This window comes from Lissotriton helveticus, chromosome 7, assembly GCF_964261635.1.
Source record: "Lissotriton helveticus chromosome 7, aLisHel1.1, whole genome shotgun sequence".
In the NCBI taxonomy this organism is placed as follows: Eukaryota; Metazoa; Chordata; class Amphibia; order Caudata; family Salamandridae; genus Lissotriton; species Lissotriton helveticus.
In genome coordinates, this window is record NC_136068.1 from 1,435,417,137 (window position 1) to 1,435,434,351 (window position 17,215).

Sequence of the window (17,215 nt, forward strand, 5' to 3'; positions counted from 1 at the left end):
TGTAGATCTAGTTTTTTTAGACTAACCTTGAATTCATTCAATCCTCTTGCTTCATGCGCACTCAGATCAGGGAGATGATCTAACACTTCTTCTCCTTCCGCCCCCATATAGTACGACAACAATGCTACTTTCCTTTCCAGGCCTAAATTGGGTCCACGTACAACTGCATAGTTCAGGAAGATCTTCTTCCATTTGTTCCACTTAATAGCCGGTTCCCCTGGGCTTGCTAAGAAGAAAGGAGGGGGCGTTACATTTTGCATTTTAGCCCAAGTGAACTTTCGCGTTTCTATCACAATCACTGTTTTAAGCGCAATGACGCACTAGGAAATGTACAATTATTAAAAATAAAAAACACTCTTTAGTGTTTTCACTATGAGAACAGAGCCCTCAGTGAAGTCCAGTTCCCTTTTCCTCAGAAAAACAGTTATTCATGCTTAGTTGCAGGTGTAGATTAGTTCTCCCTGGAGCCCACTAGATGGCGCTATCCCTCACTGTAGATTTTCCTTTACAGGGTCTTCCTCTCCATGAACCAGAGTTATTGTTCTTCCACCACAGTTCCTTTTCCCTTCAGATGACAGGAACTGCCATAAGTCAGTGAAAACACTCTGACAGCCTCCTAGGGCTGTCATACCGAAGTGCCCTTAATTCGCCTCTCTGCCTCAATACCGCTTCTTCACCCCTCTGCTCGCCTGCTTCTCAGGCGGAGTTACTCACAAGTAAGCATGGGCATAAAATTTTCTGCAATTTGGCGATCCGCGAATCGCGCAAAATCGTGGCAAAATCTACGAATCCGCGAGCGGGACGAATTTTGCTCAGGAAGCACTTACAGGGTTAAAGCAAGGGCCCAAATTACAAAATGGTTACAAAGAAATTAACTTCAACTTGGGCACCTGCTGTAACCCTGTAAGTGCTTCCTGAGCGGTGCCTCGTTGCCTACTTGCAACTATTCTCTGACCCTGCTCTGACCCTCGAAGCAGGGTCAGAGAATAGTTACAATTAGGCAACGAGGCTCCTGTCACTAAAATGAAACCTCAGCAGGATGCACTTACAGATAACAGGTGCCCAAGTTGAAGCTCAAATTCAGTAACGCACTATAATCAGCCCAAGAATCTAATGAGCACGGTCGATGCTAGGCAGGTGTGCTTTCTCCCCAGATCTACCGTCTACAATTAGCTTTAATCCGTGATGGGGGTCTAGGCATCCACGAGTTTCTCGAGCGCAATCCCCCCTGCACTTCCAGTGTCCAGGAGGCTGCTTTCTCCTCATCTGCTGCGCTGATCAGCCTCTGACCCTTTATAAACAGGAGGCATGTGAACTCGCACAGAAGCCCGGCCCCAGCCCACACACACTAGCCTATGCAACCTCTTCCCGCCCTTTCCCCCACAGTGATGGACAGCTCACTTGAGGGACATCGGCACCTATGGGCGCGGTGGCAAAGTTACAGACACACGGGGTCACTGGAGATAACTCTTCTGGGCCTTTACACAGCTGTAGTGTAGGAAAAGCACAATACATTTACCCAAGGAGGTAGCACTTACTGCTTTCTCCTCATTTGCTGCGCTGATCGGCCTCTGACCCTTTAGAAACGAGAGGCATGTGAACTGGCACAGAAGCCCGGCCCCAGCCCACACACACTAGACTATGCAACCTCTTCCCACCCTTTCCCCCACTGTGATGGACAGCTCACTCGAGGGACCTCGGCGCCAATGGGCGCAGTGGCAAAGTTACAGACACACGGGGTCACTGGAGATAACTCTTCTGGGCCTTTACACAGCTGTAGTGTAGGAAAAGCATGATACATTTACCCAATGAGGTAGCACTTACTGCTTTCCCCTCATTTGCTGCGCTGATCGGCCTCTGACCCTTTAGAAACGAGAGGCATGTGAACTCGCACAGATGCCCGGCCCCAGCCCACACACACTAGGCTATGGAACCTCTTCCCGCCCTTTCCCACACTGTGATGGACAGCTCACTTGAGGTACCTCTGCGCCTATGGGCGCGCGCGGTGGCAAAGTTACAGACACACGGGGTCACTGGAGATAACTCTTCTGGGCCTTTACACAGCTGTAGTGTAGGAAAAGCACAATACATTTACTGAACGATGTAGCACATACTGCTTTCTATTCATTTGCTGCGCTGATTGGCCTCTGACCCTTTAGAAACGAGAGGCATGTGAACTCGCACAGAAGCCCGGCCCCAGCCCACACACACTAGGCTATGCAACCTCTTCCCGTCCTTTCCCCCACTGTGATGGACAGCTCATTCGAGGGACCTCGGCGCCTATGGGCGCGGTGGCAAAGTTACAGACACACAGGGTCACTGGAGACAACTCTTCTGGGCATTTACACAGCTGTAGTGTAGGAAAAGCACGATACATTTACACAAGGAGGTAGCACTTACTGCTTTCTCCTCATTTGCTGCGCTGATCGGCCTCTGACCCTTTAGAAACGAGAGGCATGTGAACTCGCACAGAAGCCCGGCCCCAGCCCACACACACTAGACTATGCAACCTCTTCCCGCCCTTTCCCCCACTGTGATGGACAGCTCACTCAAGGGACCTCGGCGCCAATGGGTGCGGTGGCAAAGTTACAGACACACGGGGTCACTGGAGATAACTCTTCTGGGCCTTTACACAGCTGTAGTGTAGGAAAAGCACGGTACATTTACCCAATGAGGTAGCACTTACTGCTTTCTCCTCATTTGCTGCGCTGATTGGCCTCTGACCCTTTAGAAACGAGAGGCATGTGAACTCGCACAGAAGCCCGGCCCCAGCCCACACACACTAGGCTATGGAACCTCTTCCCGCCCTTTCCCACACTGTGATGGACAGCTCACTTGAAGGACCTCGGCGCCTATGGGCGCGGTGGCAAAGTTACAGACACACGGGGTCACTGGAGATAACTCTTCTGGGCCTTTACACAGCTGTAGTGTAGGAAAAGCACGATACATTTACTGAACGATGTAGCACTTACTGCTTTCTACTCATTTGCTGCGCTGATCGGCCTCTGACCCTTTAGAAACGAGAGGCATGTGAACTCGCACAGAAGCCCGGCCCCAGCCCACACACACTAGGCTATGCAACCGCTTCCCGTCCTTTCCCCCACTGTGATGGACAGCTCATTCGAGGGACCTCGGCGCCTATGGGCGCGGTGGCAAAGTTACAGACACACAGGGTCACTGGAGACAACTCTTCTGGGCATTTACACAGCTGTAGTGTAGGAAAAGCATGATACATTTACCCAAGGAGGTAGCACTTACTGCTTTCTCCTCATTTGCTGCGCTGATCGGCCTCTGACCCTTTAGAAACGAGAGGCATGTGAACTTGCACAGAAGCCCGTCCCCAGCCCACACACACTAGGCTATGCAACCTCTTCCCGTCCTTTCCCCCACTGTGATGGACAGCTCACTCGAGGGACCTCAGCGTCTATGGGCGCGTTGGCAAAGTTACAGACACACGGGGTCACAGCAGACAACTCTTCTGGGCCTTTACACAGCTGTAGTGCAGGAAAAGCACAATACATTTACCCAACGAGGTAGCACTTACCGCTTTCTCCTCATCTGCTGTACTGATTGGTGTCTGACCCTTCATAAACAAGAGGCATGTGAACTCGCACAGAAGCCCGGCCCCACACACACTAGGCTATGCAACCTCTTCCCGCCCTTTCCCCCACTGTGATGGACAGCTCCCTCGAGGTACCTCGGCACCTATGGGCGCGGTGGCAAAGTTACAGACACACAGGGTCACTGGAGACAACTCTTCTGGGCCTTTACACATCTGTAGAGTAGGAAAAGCACGATACATTTACCCAACGAGGTAGCACTTACTGATTAGCCAGTAGAAAGTACTCCAGTTAAGTATGGTGTAAATCGCAAAACAATCCGCGATTTCGCGGGAAAATCTGCAAATTCATGGATTTCTTTGTGATTTCGCACGAATTTGCGGACCGCTGATTCGCAAAATTCGCCCATACTTACTCACAAGCTACAGTCTGTTACTCTGCCCTGCCAAGACTTCCCTGGAGTTTTACACGGAGCCCACACAGTCTCTGGCAGCTCCGAAATACTTTAGATGACGGCCCCCACCGACTGCTCCTCACACACGCCAGCATACGTCCGCTGCCAAACGCCGTCGCTTCACACCATGCGGTGACACGAAATCCTCACCAAATGTCTATCCATCGTGCGCTCGCCAAATTCCGCTGCCTCACACTTCCTGGCTTTTCATTTTGCCTCACTGGTTTGTGCGCCGCCGTCCGCTCAACTTCCACACAGCGCTATGAGGGAGCGCACCCTCATTAACCCTCTGACTCACTTACTGGGATATGCGAGCGCTTGCCGACTCTTTTCCTTCTTCTGCTCCGCCATACAACATCGCTCACTGTTCTGGATGTCCGTGCAAGGTTTCGCTTCTGACTTACTGCTCCACGGATCCAGCGGGGTGAGTCTGGACCTTCCTCGTCCAACAGCGACGGGTATGGCACCAACACCGGCCTGTCTTCTCCCAGTAGGTTTCTCCTATAAGTTGGTTTGCTGGGTTTTAGTATGTGCTGCTGGGTTCTTCTTCCAATCTCTCTATGCCCGTTGGTAGCATGTTGGGGTCAAGGCTGCTATATCAAATTCCCAATGGTCCTCGTCACCAGTGTAAGATTCCCCAATACCTGAGCGAGATGCCTCTCTTGATTCAGACAGCTTTATTGAAGTAACTTCGCAAGTCGTATACAACAGATCCCAGCCGCAGCTGACTGGCTCACAGCATGCCAGCCAACCGCTTCCCTTAGAACCCTCCCAGCTGTGGCATATTAAAGTGATGTCAACTTGGCGCGTTCCAAGGCGATCGTAGGGACGGAGGTGTCGTGGCTTAGATAAGCTTCCCCCTGCTGTGGAAGATACCACAGTAACCTTGTTTGGGAATAACATATTTATTTTCCAGACTCAACATGATGACTTTTGACCAGGACTCCAGCAATCTTCCAAAACATTTGAAAGGGTTTTGGGCATTAAAGTAGGCCTTGGAGGAGTTCACAGAGTAATAGCCCACGGAATTCTGCAAAGTGCTTTAAAAACTCTGCTGCGCTCTGGGAAATTCTGCCAGCGGCAGAGCCTGTTAAGTCACACTGCTGTCACTGATTTTTAGCGGTGGGAGTTTGTCCCATGCTACAAAATCAGTGCAAATGGCACTACACGTCACACCAGAGGGCGCTGCTGCTTTCTGCTGTTTGAGTAGACATTCTACAAGAGCTGCAGCTTCCTCAACGCGAGCAACAGCTTCCTCAATGCGAGCAGCACATTTCTCAACGTGAGCGGTCATGACATGCTGCGACCGCCCATGTTGAGAAATCTCAATGGGAGGAGGTCTAGCGAGTTATTTTTCTCACATGCGCTCACCAACTTAACGTTGGCGAGTCACTTGAGAGAAAAATCTCTGCTCCGCATCACTTCACTTGGAACTCTGGGCTCCGCATGGAGGTCAGAGTGGGTGAAACTCCGCAAACTCCGCCAGCGGAGCGGAATTCTTCACCCACTCCTACATTAAAGTAAATAAAGATAAGTCAAAAGTCTTGAATGCCGCACTGCAAAAGGAAAGATAAGCAACCCTGAAGAGAACTTGGAAATTCTTGGGGTTTAACCTTACTAACTCTGGCAATTGCCCAGCTTAAAAAGTCCAGATCTCAACTGATCTGGCTAGATGGCAAGGACACTATTGCATAGATCTGATTGATTAATTTAATAAAATTAATATTTTAACATGCCTGCTGGACATTTTCCAGGCTATCCCAACCATGTTTCCTGTCACAGAGGTCGAGGTACACCAAAAGTTGGTGGTGAACTATATCTAGGCAGAAAGGGGAGCTATAACTAACAAGAATATTCGAATGGCCTTTATATAAAGATGAGGGCTTGCATGCCTATACATTCTGAAGTACTATTACACAACAAAGTTATGGGTTAGAATTGAATGATCATCAAGAGAAAGAGAAAACAATGACTCCACATAGAGCAGGTGTTAGCAGGTTGGTCTCTCTGGGACACCTCTTGGCTACAGAGAGAATCATATCCATGAAACCTTTATATCGCTGAGATCACCAGACCCCCACATGCAGTATAGCCCTATAAGCAGTGGGTGGTATACACAAAGGGTTAGACTCAGTAAAGTGACGGGACCTGGGTGATTAAGTAGTATACAAGAGAGGGGTCCCAGACAAAAAACAAATAATTACAGTTTTATACAATTACTACAAAGAAAACAGATAAATGAATGCAAAAAGATTTATTTCAAATTTGCATTGTTACCATTCATTGGTTGAAATTTCATCAACAATCTTACTACAAAATTTGTTGTATATGTGCCCACATACACAACATAGAGGGGGGGGTGAAGTGAGGGAAAGTGCCAAGGTTAAAGTAGGAATAGGGAAATAGTCAGAATCGTTCGTGATAGGTATTCATCATAACTCAAAACCAATGTTCATGTGATTCCTTGATCCAAGGTCCACGGTATTGTGCTCTTATAGAGTCCAGATTTTTATTGGTGTAGACCACCTAGCTCGCCTTCAGCTGCTTTAGTCTAGCTTGGGGGTGGGAGTTGGTGAAGATATTAGCGTCTACGTTTCGACCCACAAGACGCGTAGGATATTAGTCCTTACAACGGGGTCTTCTTCAGGACGGAATGGTTGTGGGTGGGCAACCTCCTAAAGAAACAATTAAAAGATTATTTAGTATACAGCTACCTTGTTGATGCATACAAGGCAGGTGGTTAGTTAAAAAAGGGGGAAAGGGGAAGGACGTGTTGTCTTCTATCCACAAAACATATAGAGTGTGGAACACTACAGTTGGAGATAACCTCCAGAGTCATTAAAGTATAGTGTGAACTCACCTATCACACAGAGGGAGATGAACCAAAATAGATTGTTGGTCCTGATGGTTCCCAGAACTTGTGGTTTTATTCCTGAGTAGAGATCACAAAAGAAATCGTAATCATTAACTGGTCTTACACAGAAGGCCCAGAGCTTTTCTTTGAACTCTCTTCAGTTTAACGTATGTACTCCCAGCAGGGTTCTAACGGCTAGAATTACCAACCTACCCATTTGTAAACTGTTTCAGTATGGCTGAGATACGCCATCCAGGTGCTTGTATCTAATCTTGGAAAAGGAGTCTAATCCAGCCGAGGGGGTTTCGACGTCTTGTTCAACAACCTATTGTGAAGTATGATTCAGAAAATGAAAAAATCATACTCCATCTATATACATAGTACTGTCAACAATACGCTTGTATTTCCGGGATATTATTGTAACCATAGACAACGAGATGATCATACCTCGAGTATCCAATTTAACTTGTAAGCTTCCTTTGCTTTGCTGGAGGGGTGGACTAAATCGCTCACAATTAAGGTAGAATCGTTATAGCAGGCTCGCTGGAGTGCCTGCTTATTCAAAAAACATACTAGTGTTATTATATACAATCGTGGTTGTTAGAGAAAGCTTCTTATGTGCATTTATTGCTTAAAAAGCCAAAACACACCGCAACTAGGGTTCAAAAAATTTTGTAATGTCTTGTGTCATCCTCTATATTGATTAACAGAGCCCTGCTAAAACATAGACATATTGGAATGCAGGCTACTGTTACTCTAATGCTGACAAGCGTTATAATCATTTATTTAGTGAACCTGGAATACCTAGGGGTCTCACCTGGAAAACAGGTCAGAATTCATTTACGTTCAGCGCATAGGTAGCATAGCATTAGATCCCCGTGTTGTATGATTCTAAAAATTTAAGAGATCGAGACAACAGGAGTTACTAGTAAACTATTATTGCTAAATGGAGTTTAGTAACCTGAGCGTGCTCGAAAATGCAATAGGTATGCAGCTCACCTTAATTTAATTACCACCAGTACAAAGGATATCGACGGTGACCATCTGCAAAGAAAACAGATACCGCCCGAGTTAATGTCGGGCTCATACTGCTTAGTATCATAATTGCTGGACCGCTTTGTTGTCCAACCAGGAAGTTTCTCCCGACTGAGCGAACGCTAGTGAGAACGCTAGTGAGACGGGCAGCTGAATCGTACCTAGCCCTGTACCGGCGGTGTCAGGTGAGAGGCTAAAACAAAGTGGTCCAGCAATTATGATACTAAGCAGTATGAGCCCGACATTAACTCGGGCGGTATCTGTTTTCTTTGCAGATGGTCACCGTCGATATCCTTTGTACTGGTGGTAATTAAATTAAGGTGAGCTGCATACCTATTGCATTTTCGAGCACGCTCAGGTTACTAAACTCCATTTAGCAATAATAGTTTACTAGTAACTCCTGTTGTCTCGATCTCTTAAATTTTTAGAATCATACAACACGGGGATCTAATGCTATGCAACCTATGCGCTGAACGTAAATGAATTCTGACCTGTTTTCCAGGTGAGACCCCTAGGTATTCCAGGTTCACTAAATAAATGATTATAACGCTTGTCAGCATTAGAGTAACAGTAGCCTGCATTCCAATATGTCTATGTTTTAGCAGGGCTCTGTTAATCAATATAGAGGATGACACAAGACATTAGAAAATTTTTTGAACCCTAGTTGCGGTGTGTTTTGGCTTTTTAAGCAATAAATGCACATAAGAAGCTTTCTCTAACAACCACGATTGTATATAATAACACTAGTATGTTTTTTGAATAAGCAGGCACTCCAGCGAGCCTGCTATAACGATTCTACCTTAATTGTGAGCGATTTAGTCCACCCCTCCAGCAAAGCAAAGGAAGCTTACAAGTTAAATTGGATACTCGAGGTATGATCATCTCGTTGTCTATGGTTACAATAATATCCCGGAAATACAAGCGTATTGTTGACAGTACTATGTATATAGATGGAGTATGATTTTTTCATTTTCTGAATCATACTTCACAATAGGTTGTTGAACAAGACGTCGAAACCCCCTCGGCTGGATTAGACTCCTTTTCCAAGATTAGATACAAGCACCTGGATGGCGTATCTCATCCATACTGAAACAGTTTACAAATGGGTAGGTTGGTAATTCTAGCCGTTAGAACCCTGCTGGGAGTACATACGTTAAACTGAAGAGAGTTCAAAGAAAAGCTCTGGGCCTTCTGTGTAAGACCAGTTAATGATTACGATTTCTTTTGTGATCTCTACTCAGGAATAAAACCACAAGTTCTGGGAACCATCAGGACCAACAATCTATTATGGTTCATCTCCCTCTGTGTGATAGGTGAGTTCACACTATACTTTAATGACTCTGGAGGTTATCTCCAACTGTAGTGTTCCACACTCTATATGTTTTGTGGATAGAAGACAACACGTCCTTCCCCTTTCCCCCTTTTTTAACTAACCACCTGCCTTGTATGCATCAACAAGGTAGCTGTATACTAAATAATCTTTTAATTGTTTCTTTGGGAGGTTGCCCACCCACAACCATTCCGTCCTGAAGAAGACCCCGTTGTAAGGACTAATATCCTACGCGTCTTGTGGGTCGAAACGTAGACGCTAATATCTTCACCAACTCCCACCCCCAAGCTAGACTAAAGCAGCTGAAGGCGAGCTAGGTGGTCTACACCAATAAAAATCTGGACTCTATAAGAGCACAATACCGTGGACCTTGGATCAAGGAATCACATGAACATTGGTTTTGAGTTATGATGAATACCTATCACGAACGATTCTGACTATTTCCCTATTCCTACTTTAACCTTGGCACTTTCCCTCACTTCACCCCCCCCCTCTATGTTGTGTATGTGGGCACATATACAAAAAATTTTGTAGTAAGATTGTTGATGAAATTTCAACCAATGAATGGTAACAATGCAAATTTGAAATAAATCTTTTTGCATTCATTTATCTGTTTTCTTTGTAGTAATTGTATAAAACTGTAATTATTTGTTTTTTGTCTGGGACCCCTCTCTTGTATACTACTATAAGCAGTGGGAGCTGGTCTCACTACACCCCTCTCACCCATTACACTGATTCATTACAATCCATAATTCTCACCAGGAGGCCTAATGGTCTAAAAAGTTGAGGCCAAGGGAGTACTTAATTGTAAGAAATATGTTTGACAAAGGCCAAATTATGTTTATAAGAAAACATTGAACGAACTAGATAGGCTACAATATGCACAAACTAGACATTGGACAATGTAGACCCACCATAAATGATCAGCGATAAGCTCACTTAACCCCTGTAAAAAACATCTAGCAAATTATGGTATCATGAACGGCATCATTTCAAGGCTATATACCAAAGCAAATGAAACTTGAACTCTAATAAAGCGGAGATACCGAACACAATCTGGGGAAGGTGATATTTTAAAAGATGTGGGAGCGGATGATGGGCAGTATACTCATTTGTTTCTGAACAATTCACCACTGTAAGTCTGAATAAAGAATTATGATGCACTGGTACCTTACACCCAGTATACAAAGACAAATCTATTCAGAAGCTTCAGACCACTGCTAAAGATGAAGAACAAGGAAGCCTCAATTATGTGCATATTGTAGGATTGTGATTCGATTCAGATTTTTGGGAAAAAAGGTCCTTAGTCATGTAGAAGAAAGTGCAAGAGAATTCAATTCATAGAGACCCAGTAAAGATCTTGCTGTAGGCAGAAGAACCAGGAAGGGCGAGATTTTAGAAAACCCTTGTGTACAACCTCCTGTGCTTTTACCAAGAGACTTATTGCAGCATACTGGAAAAAGAAAGAAGCCTCAACTTGAACACTATGGTTCTCCTTTCTATGGCAGTTTTATAGTGATAAGGAGAATCACACACAACATGAAGGGCAGAAGCACACAATTTGACAAAACCTGGAACCCCGTGGTGGACTCCCTAACATTGATGCCCCAGAAGAGAGAATATCCTTTCATACAATGGGCGCTAGAGTTGCTCAAAACAAGTAGTGTATAGGTTTGTAAGATGTTCAGGGAACCTTACTCTGGACCAAAGGTAGTAACACGCATGACTGACATGGTATGAAATGGAAGGAAGATAAAGGGGGGGCATAGTTGCTAGATATTGTTTAATCCCTGTTGATGTTTTTAACGATAAGGTATACGGATGTAGACACAACTGATGGAAACGCACAGCTTCATTGGGTATCAATGGACTCTTACCTGGGATACAACGGGCGAGTACGTATTCTTGATAAATCCGAACTGTGCCTTTTTATGCAAAATGTGCATAATATGCAAACTGTGTTGTGTTTATGACTCAAAATGCTAATAAAAGAAATAATTGAAGATGTTCAGGGATGGATTGGCAGTAGATGAGTTATGAAGAACTTCTTTAATGGTTTTCCCACCCTCACCTACCCCAATGTATGCTGTCTGGGAAAATAGGAGCATATTGGCTGGGAAGGATCTGGTATATTTATTTATTTCGTGTTTTATATAGCGCGGACATGACCATGAGTGGGGTATCAGAGTGCTTTACATTAGTATATCTATCAACAATTATGTTACCAAGTCATCAGCAGTTGAACACTATTTGCGAAAACTATTATGCTTACAAAAAAAAATAAAAAAAATAACCACATATATACAGTACCCCAAAGAGGTTAATGTTCGGTGAGAGGTAGCATGCATATGATCACGGTGGATCCATGATAATGACATGTAAATAGATTTGGTTTCCTTTTTGAAAGCAAGGATGAACGAAACTCTTCTAATGTTAGGTGGGAGAGCATTCCAAATTCTAGGTGCTGCACCAGAGAAAGCTCGGTCATAGCTTTGATATACATGGATGAAACAACCCTGGTGACTGATCACTAATAGATACCTCACAGTTCCCTAATGGGACTTTTCATTTAACCATCTCTGTTCAAAGGTAATAGAATGTTGTATAAAAGTATATTATATATAAGGATCCCAGTTTTCTGTTTTTACTGATTTTCTACAGATAAATGCAGACAGAAAATATTGTTTCCTGGTTTTTTGGTTTTTTTAAGCAGAAAAATATGAAAAAGTGTGCCTCAGTGGGTGACTCTATGCTGTTTTTCATGATTTCCAGAACAACTGCTGAGCAGATAGACAGCAAGGGAAGTTAAAAAACAGGTTTAGGGTTCCCCTAACACCGGTCATATGTTAAAATATATTTGCATTATAATACTGATATTTACCTATGGGTGTAGTGTTTTGCTAAATTTGGCTACTTAACTTGCTAAAACGCGAAAGGCAGCAAAGTATGAGTGCATGTTTATCAGTGAAATAAATGTGGAAATATACCATTTTACTACTCAATTTATGCAGAGAACAGAAAATAAATATAGGTAAATACCAATTAAGATGGCCAAACAATAAATATGGATGAAAATAGGGGGAAATGTAAAAATAAAAAAAATACATTAAACTGGGAGCCTTAATTATATATCACGGTGGCTGACTGGAGCCATAAAGTTAGACCATTAATAAATCAAACTACGAAGCCATGACTGGCTGAATGTCAAACACTGCTGCAGATGGGAATGATTTTTTCACCATAGTGTGAGAGAAAATTACTCTGATGCAAACACAGAAGGTGTTTCCTTTTAACCCCTTCCTTGCTGCCGTCGGCCATTGGCCGACTCCAACGCTACCTCGCTGGTGCTGCCGTCGGCCAATGGCCGACGCGGCCCGCCAGTTTTGCGGAAGTGCCGCACTTCCGCAAAATCGCGGGCGCATGGGAGGGGTTAATAAATAATGTTGGGGGATGAGGAAAGAGCTTCCCTCATTTCCTGAGATTATTCTTTTTATCAGTGTGACATGCAGCAAACATAGCACTTCACTTCACATTGACTGAAAGTTTGTGGCATTTGAGCCAACAGCTTTCACTTTGTTCAGTTCTCTGGGGCAATCTTCACTTTCCAGTGGTACCTCTCCTTAGTAGATCCCTCCTTTAGTATTGCTGCAGGAGCACTGCAGGATTCATCCACTTGAAGCCAGAGCCCCACAGAGATGAGCAAGTGTCTTCTCACTTTAAACAAAACTCTATATCTTCCTGTTGGTGGGACGACTGGGGGAGTCACACAAGTGAGATACCGTTTTTATTAGGAGAAGTGGGGGAAAGCTGGCTAGGCGAAAATTTGTGGATCCCAGCAGATTCAGGTATTTTTCCTCACGGAAATGCCAAGCCAGATCCTCCCTGGACTGGAAACAAGCATCCTAGGACCAGTTTCGAAGTTTCACCCCACTTCAGCCAGGATAGCTTGATTCCAGTGACATGGAATCAAGCTATCCTGGCTGAAGAGGGGTGAAACCCCGAAACCGGTCCCAGGATGTTTGTTTCCGGTTCAGGGAGGACCTGATTTGCATACGGCTGGGTTCAAACTGGAATGCCATGGTGAGCAAAAAAACGATGGATTTAGGCCCAGATCTCTGTACTGGGGTGAATGTATGACATTGTTCTGCATTCTGTCCATCAATTGTTGTTTTTGCATTTGTCACCCCGAGTGGGATGGGTATGCCCAGACGTGCGTCCCTTGCTCTCCATGCCACTGGAATCAAGCGATTCTGGCTGAAGAGTGGTGAAACCTTGAAACCGGTCCTAAGATGCTTGTTTCCGGTCCAGGGAGGACCTGGCTTGGCAGTTCGGGCTGGACAGTTCCCATGAGGCACAGGGTCAAGACGGATTTGCATATGTCCAGGTCTAAACTGGGGTGGCATGGTGAGAAAAAGAATGATTCAGTTAACCCAGATCTCTTGACTGGGGGTAAATGTTTTGATTTGTTCTGCATTCCGTCCATCAATTGTGTGTCTTTTGCTTTCTCGGCCTGTGTATTCTTTCCAGACATAGCCACAAAAGAGGTCAAAGTGCGCGTTTGAAATTTGACCCGATTTTCTTTTCTTATTTAATGCATGCTTGCTTATTGTGTGTCCTGGAATCTGAAGGACAAAACTAATTTAAGACGCTTGGGCAGCTGCCTATTTAAAATGACTGAAATTCCTCTTCCTGCACCTGTTATCAGTTTATATTTTTAAAATGATTTGTCATGTGAATGTTGTAAATGCTATTTAAAGAGCCATATCAAATAACCCCACCTATTCTGTTTGTACTTCAGTGGAAGTAACCTACACAAACCAAAAAATAAGAACTTGGTATATAATTAAAGGTCTACAATTGTATGCACTTTTACTTCAGTGTCATATACTGCCTTCTGTTATGCGTTATGTGACTTTCAGAAATCTCTTTTTCTGGTTAGATCGCCTTAATGGAACATCAATTCCGAATAGATTATAATCATGTTACTGTTTTTCTGAAATTAATTTGCACCTTTCTGTGTCAAGATTACTGAGAGATTCCGGAATAGTTATTTTTACTTTTAAGATGCAACTGAGCGCCAAACCTGTTTCTTTTCAGTTTTACCTCTAGGTACTGACACGCTTCTTAACTTGGCCCTCCTTACTGACTTGAGTGGGATCCTGAAACGAGTGACTGGCAGCATTGGAGGTGGCGACTCGAAGCAACCCTTACTGGACTTAGTGAGCAGCCTAGCAGGCAAGTGAATAGTATTTAATGACATGGCTCATCTTTTTATTCACTCGCGTTTGCTGCTGAGTCTCCGGCTGTCAGTCTTGTTGCAGAACATATGCTGTATTTTGCCTGGTTTTTTGACGTGCCTTTTATTTCAGAAATGGCTCCCGCCCCCACCAACAAGAGTGGAGCACTTTCAGTAATCAAAGATACTCGGTAGGCCACTGTGTCATGGTGGCCTGCTTGAAATGTGTTTTTATTGTTTAAAAACTAAAATACAGAAGTGTCCTTCTTAAATAAAATAACAGATGCTCCTCATGTGCAGTAAGTATTGTCCCTCTACTTCTGGGACAATGTTTTTTGTTTTCCTGCCTAAATCTGTTTTGCTTTGCATGGCCAACCTTGACAAGAGCTCTCTTAAAAGATGTGGGTTATTGCAGACACATGGATATCTGGATAAGGGAGTTCTGGAGGATTAACAAGGGTAGTACCAGTAGTGGTAATGCATGGGATGCGTTTAAAGCAGGGATAAGGGGCGAGACACTAAGATTTAGAACGTTTAGACAGAAAGCGGAAAGAGAAAGGATAGAACAACAAGTCAATTCTCTCTTAGCTGCAGAGGAAGAGCTGGGCAGGTTTATTCTGAATGGAAGCCCCCTGGACCAACAGCTGTTGGAAATTATGGTATTAAAGGCTGAAATAGCGGAAAATATCGCTAACAAAATAGCAGCAAATTATTTGGCAAGGAAGGAACAGGCTTGCGAGCTGAGTGAGAGAGTGGGGCACATTCTTGCTGTTAGAACGAGGCAGAAGATTGATGCAGGAGATATTAAGAATATGAAAGATGGATTAGGCAATTTGATTTCAGACCCTGCAGGCATAAGAGAAGAGTTTAGGAAATACTATTCAGAATTATACGACGTGGAAGAAGAGGAGAGTAGCGAAAGAATTAGGGACTATCTAGGAAATCTTCAATTGAGCGAGCTAGAGATAGCTGAAAGGGAAAAACTGGATTCTAGTATAACATAAGAAGAATTAACATCAGCCCTATCAGACATCCCATCATCAAAGGCTGCAGGCCCAGATCAGATTCCTGTGGAGTTCTATAAAACATTTCTGGCGGCCCTCAGGTTGGAGTTAATGGATATGCTCACTCAAGCTCAGAGAGGGGTTTCGATTCCAAACTCCTGGGGAGGCACTGAAATTATAGTTATCTTGAAAAAAGGCAAACCTCCCACAGCCCCTGGGTCGTATAGACCTATAGCTTTAATGAACGCTGATGTGAAGCTATGCTCGAAAGTTTTGGCAACAAGATTGGCAGCAGTCATAGAGAAGTTGGTCTCCCCAGCCCAACATGGGTTCATCCCAGGGAAGGGCACCACAGAACATGTCAGAACAGTGATTACTTCTTTCGACGCCATGGAGGTCTTGGGCGGCCCTGTTGCAGCTTTATTTCTCGATGCCGAGAAGGCTTTCGACAGGGTCGCCTGTGGGTATCAATGGGAAATATTGAGGCACTTTGGGTTTGGTGAAGGTTATTTTAGAGCAATCCAGGTTCTATATAAGGCACCAACTGCTAGAATTAAAATTAACCGAGAACTTACGGCTGCGGTACAGATAAAAAGGGGGACAAGGCAAGGCTGCCCGAGTTCTCCTCTTCTTTTTGCACTCTATCTGGACCCTTATCTATGGTATCTTAATTCTAACCATAGAATTCTGCCCCTTTGCTTGAATGGTTTAGAAATTAATGTGTTGGCATACGCAGATGACGTTGCTATAATTACCCCGGACCCATCCATGGCAATTGGAGAAATAGAACAGGAGGCCCAAAAATTTGGCGTAATCTCAGGCTATAGGCTTAACAGTACCAAAACACAAATCATTAAGAATTCAATGGTTAGCTGCGATGATATACTGGTGGTTCCGGCAGCAGTCTATCTAGGGGTTGAAATATCGGCTAACCTTGAGACAGTGGTAGAACGGAATATGACCCCCTTATTGACAAAAGTAAGCTTAGATTTGGTTAGAATGAACAATCTCAGACTTTCATTGGTGGGTCGCACCAATGTGATTAAAATGCTTATACTCCCTAAGTTTCTTTATTTTTTTAGAACAATACCTTTAATGTTTGAGTTCTCCTGGTTTAATAAGGTTGAGTCAATTTTGAATAAGTTTATTTGGGCACATGGGAAGACCAGGCGGGCTTATAAATTCATGACCTTACCGAGGGAAAGGGGGGTTGGGGGGTTCCAGATTTTAGATTATATTATTGGGCTTCGGCTCTTCATTATATGCAGGGTTTAATTGGTGCGAGTGGTGTAGATTTGAACGGTAATGCCTTTTCGACCATGGCGTACTCCATTGTGTTGGGTTCAGAAACAGCGAACGCTTTCCTAAGTTGTGCCGACTCTTCATATTATAAACGTACTCGTTTAAGACTGTTTTAGCGGCGCATAACATCTGGTCAGTGGTAGCAAAAAAATGTGGGTTGGGTAGATTTAATAGATACACGAGACTTTTCAGGAATAAATCCCTCCCACCTTCAATTTTCGCTGATGCTATTATGGCAGAATGGGCTAGAAAAGGAATCATAAAAATAGGGGATCTGTTGGGCCCAGACGAAAAGTTACTACAATTCTCCGACCTTGTGGCAAAGTTTAACATCGCCAGGCAGAGTTTTTTCAAATATCTGCAGGTCAGGAGTTTTCTCAGTAGGAAAAAAGCGGGAGAGGCTGGTTTTGCTAAAAATAGTATTTTGGAAGCTATAGAAC

At 44.2% G+C, this 17,215-nt stretch overlaps 1 protein-coding gene across 2 annotated transcripts in view; it reads left to right on the forward strand.

The window, feature by feature from the left end:
- The window catches only part of LOC144767454 (cytosolic phospholipase A2 gamma-like), an 892,628-nt gene that overhangs the window by 559,974 nt on the left and 315,439 nt on the right, over positions 1-17,215 (forward strand). For both annotated transcript variants that reach the window (XM_078650877.1, XM_078650878.1), the window contains one exon: positions 14,331-14,468. In XM_078650877.1, the coding sequence (XP_078507003.1) occupies positions 14,331-14,468 (138 nt within the window). The remainder of the gene's footprint in view (positions 1-14,330; positions 14,469-17,215) is intronic.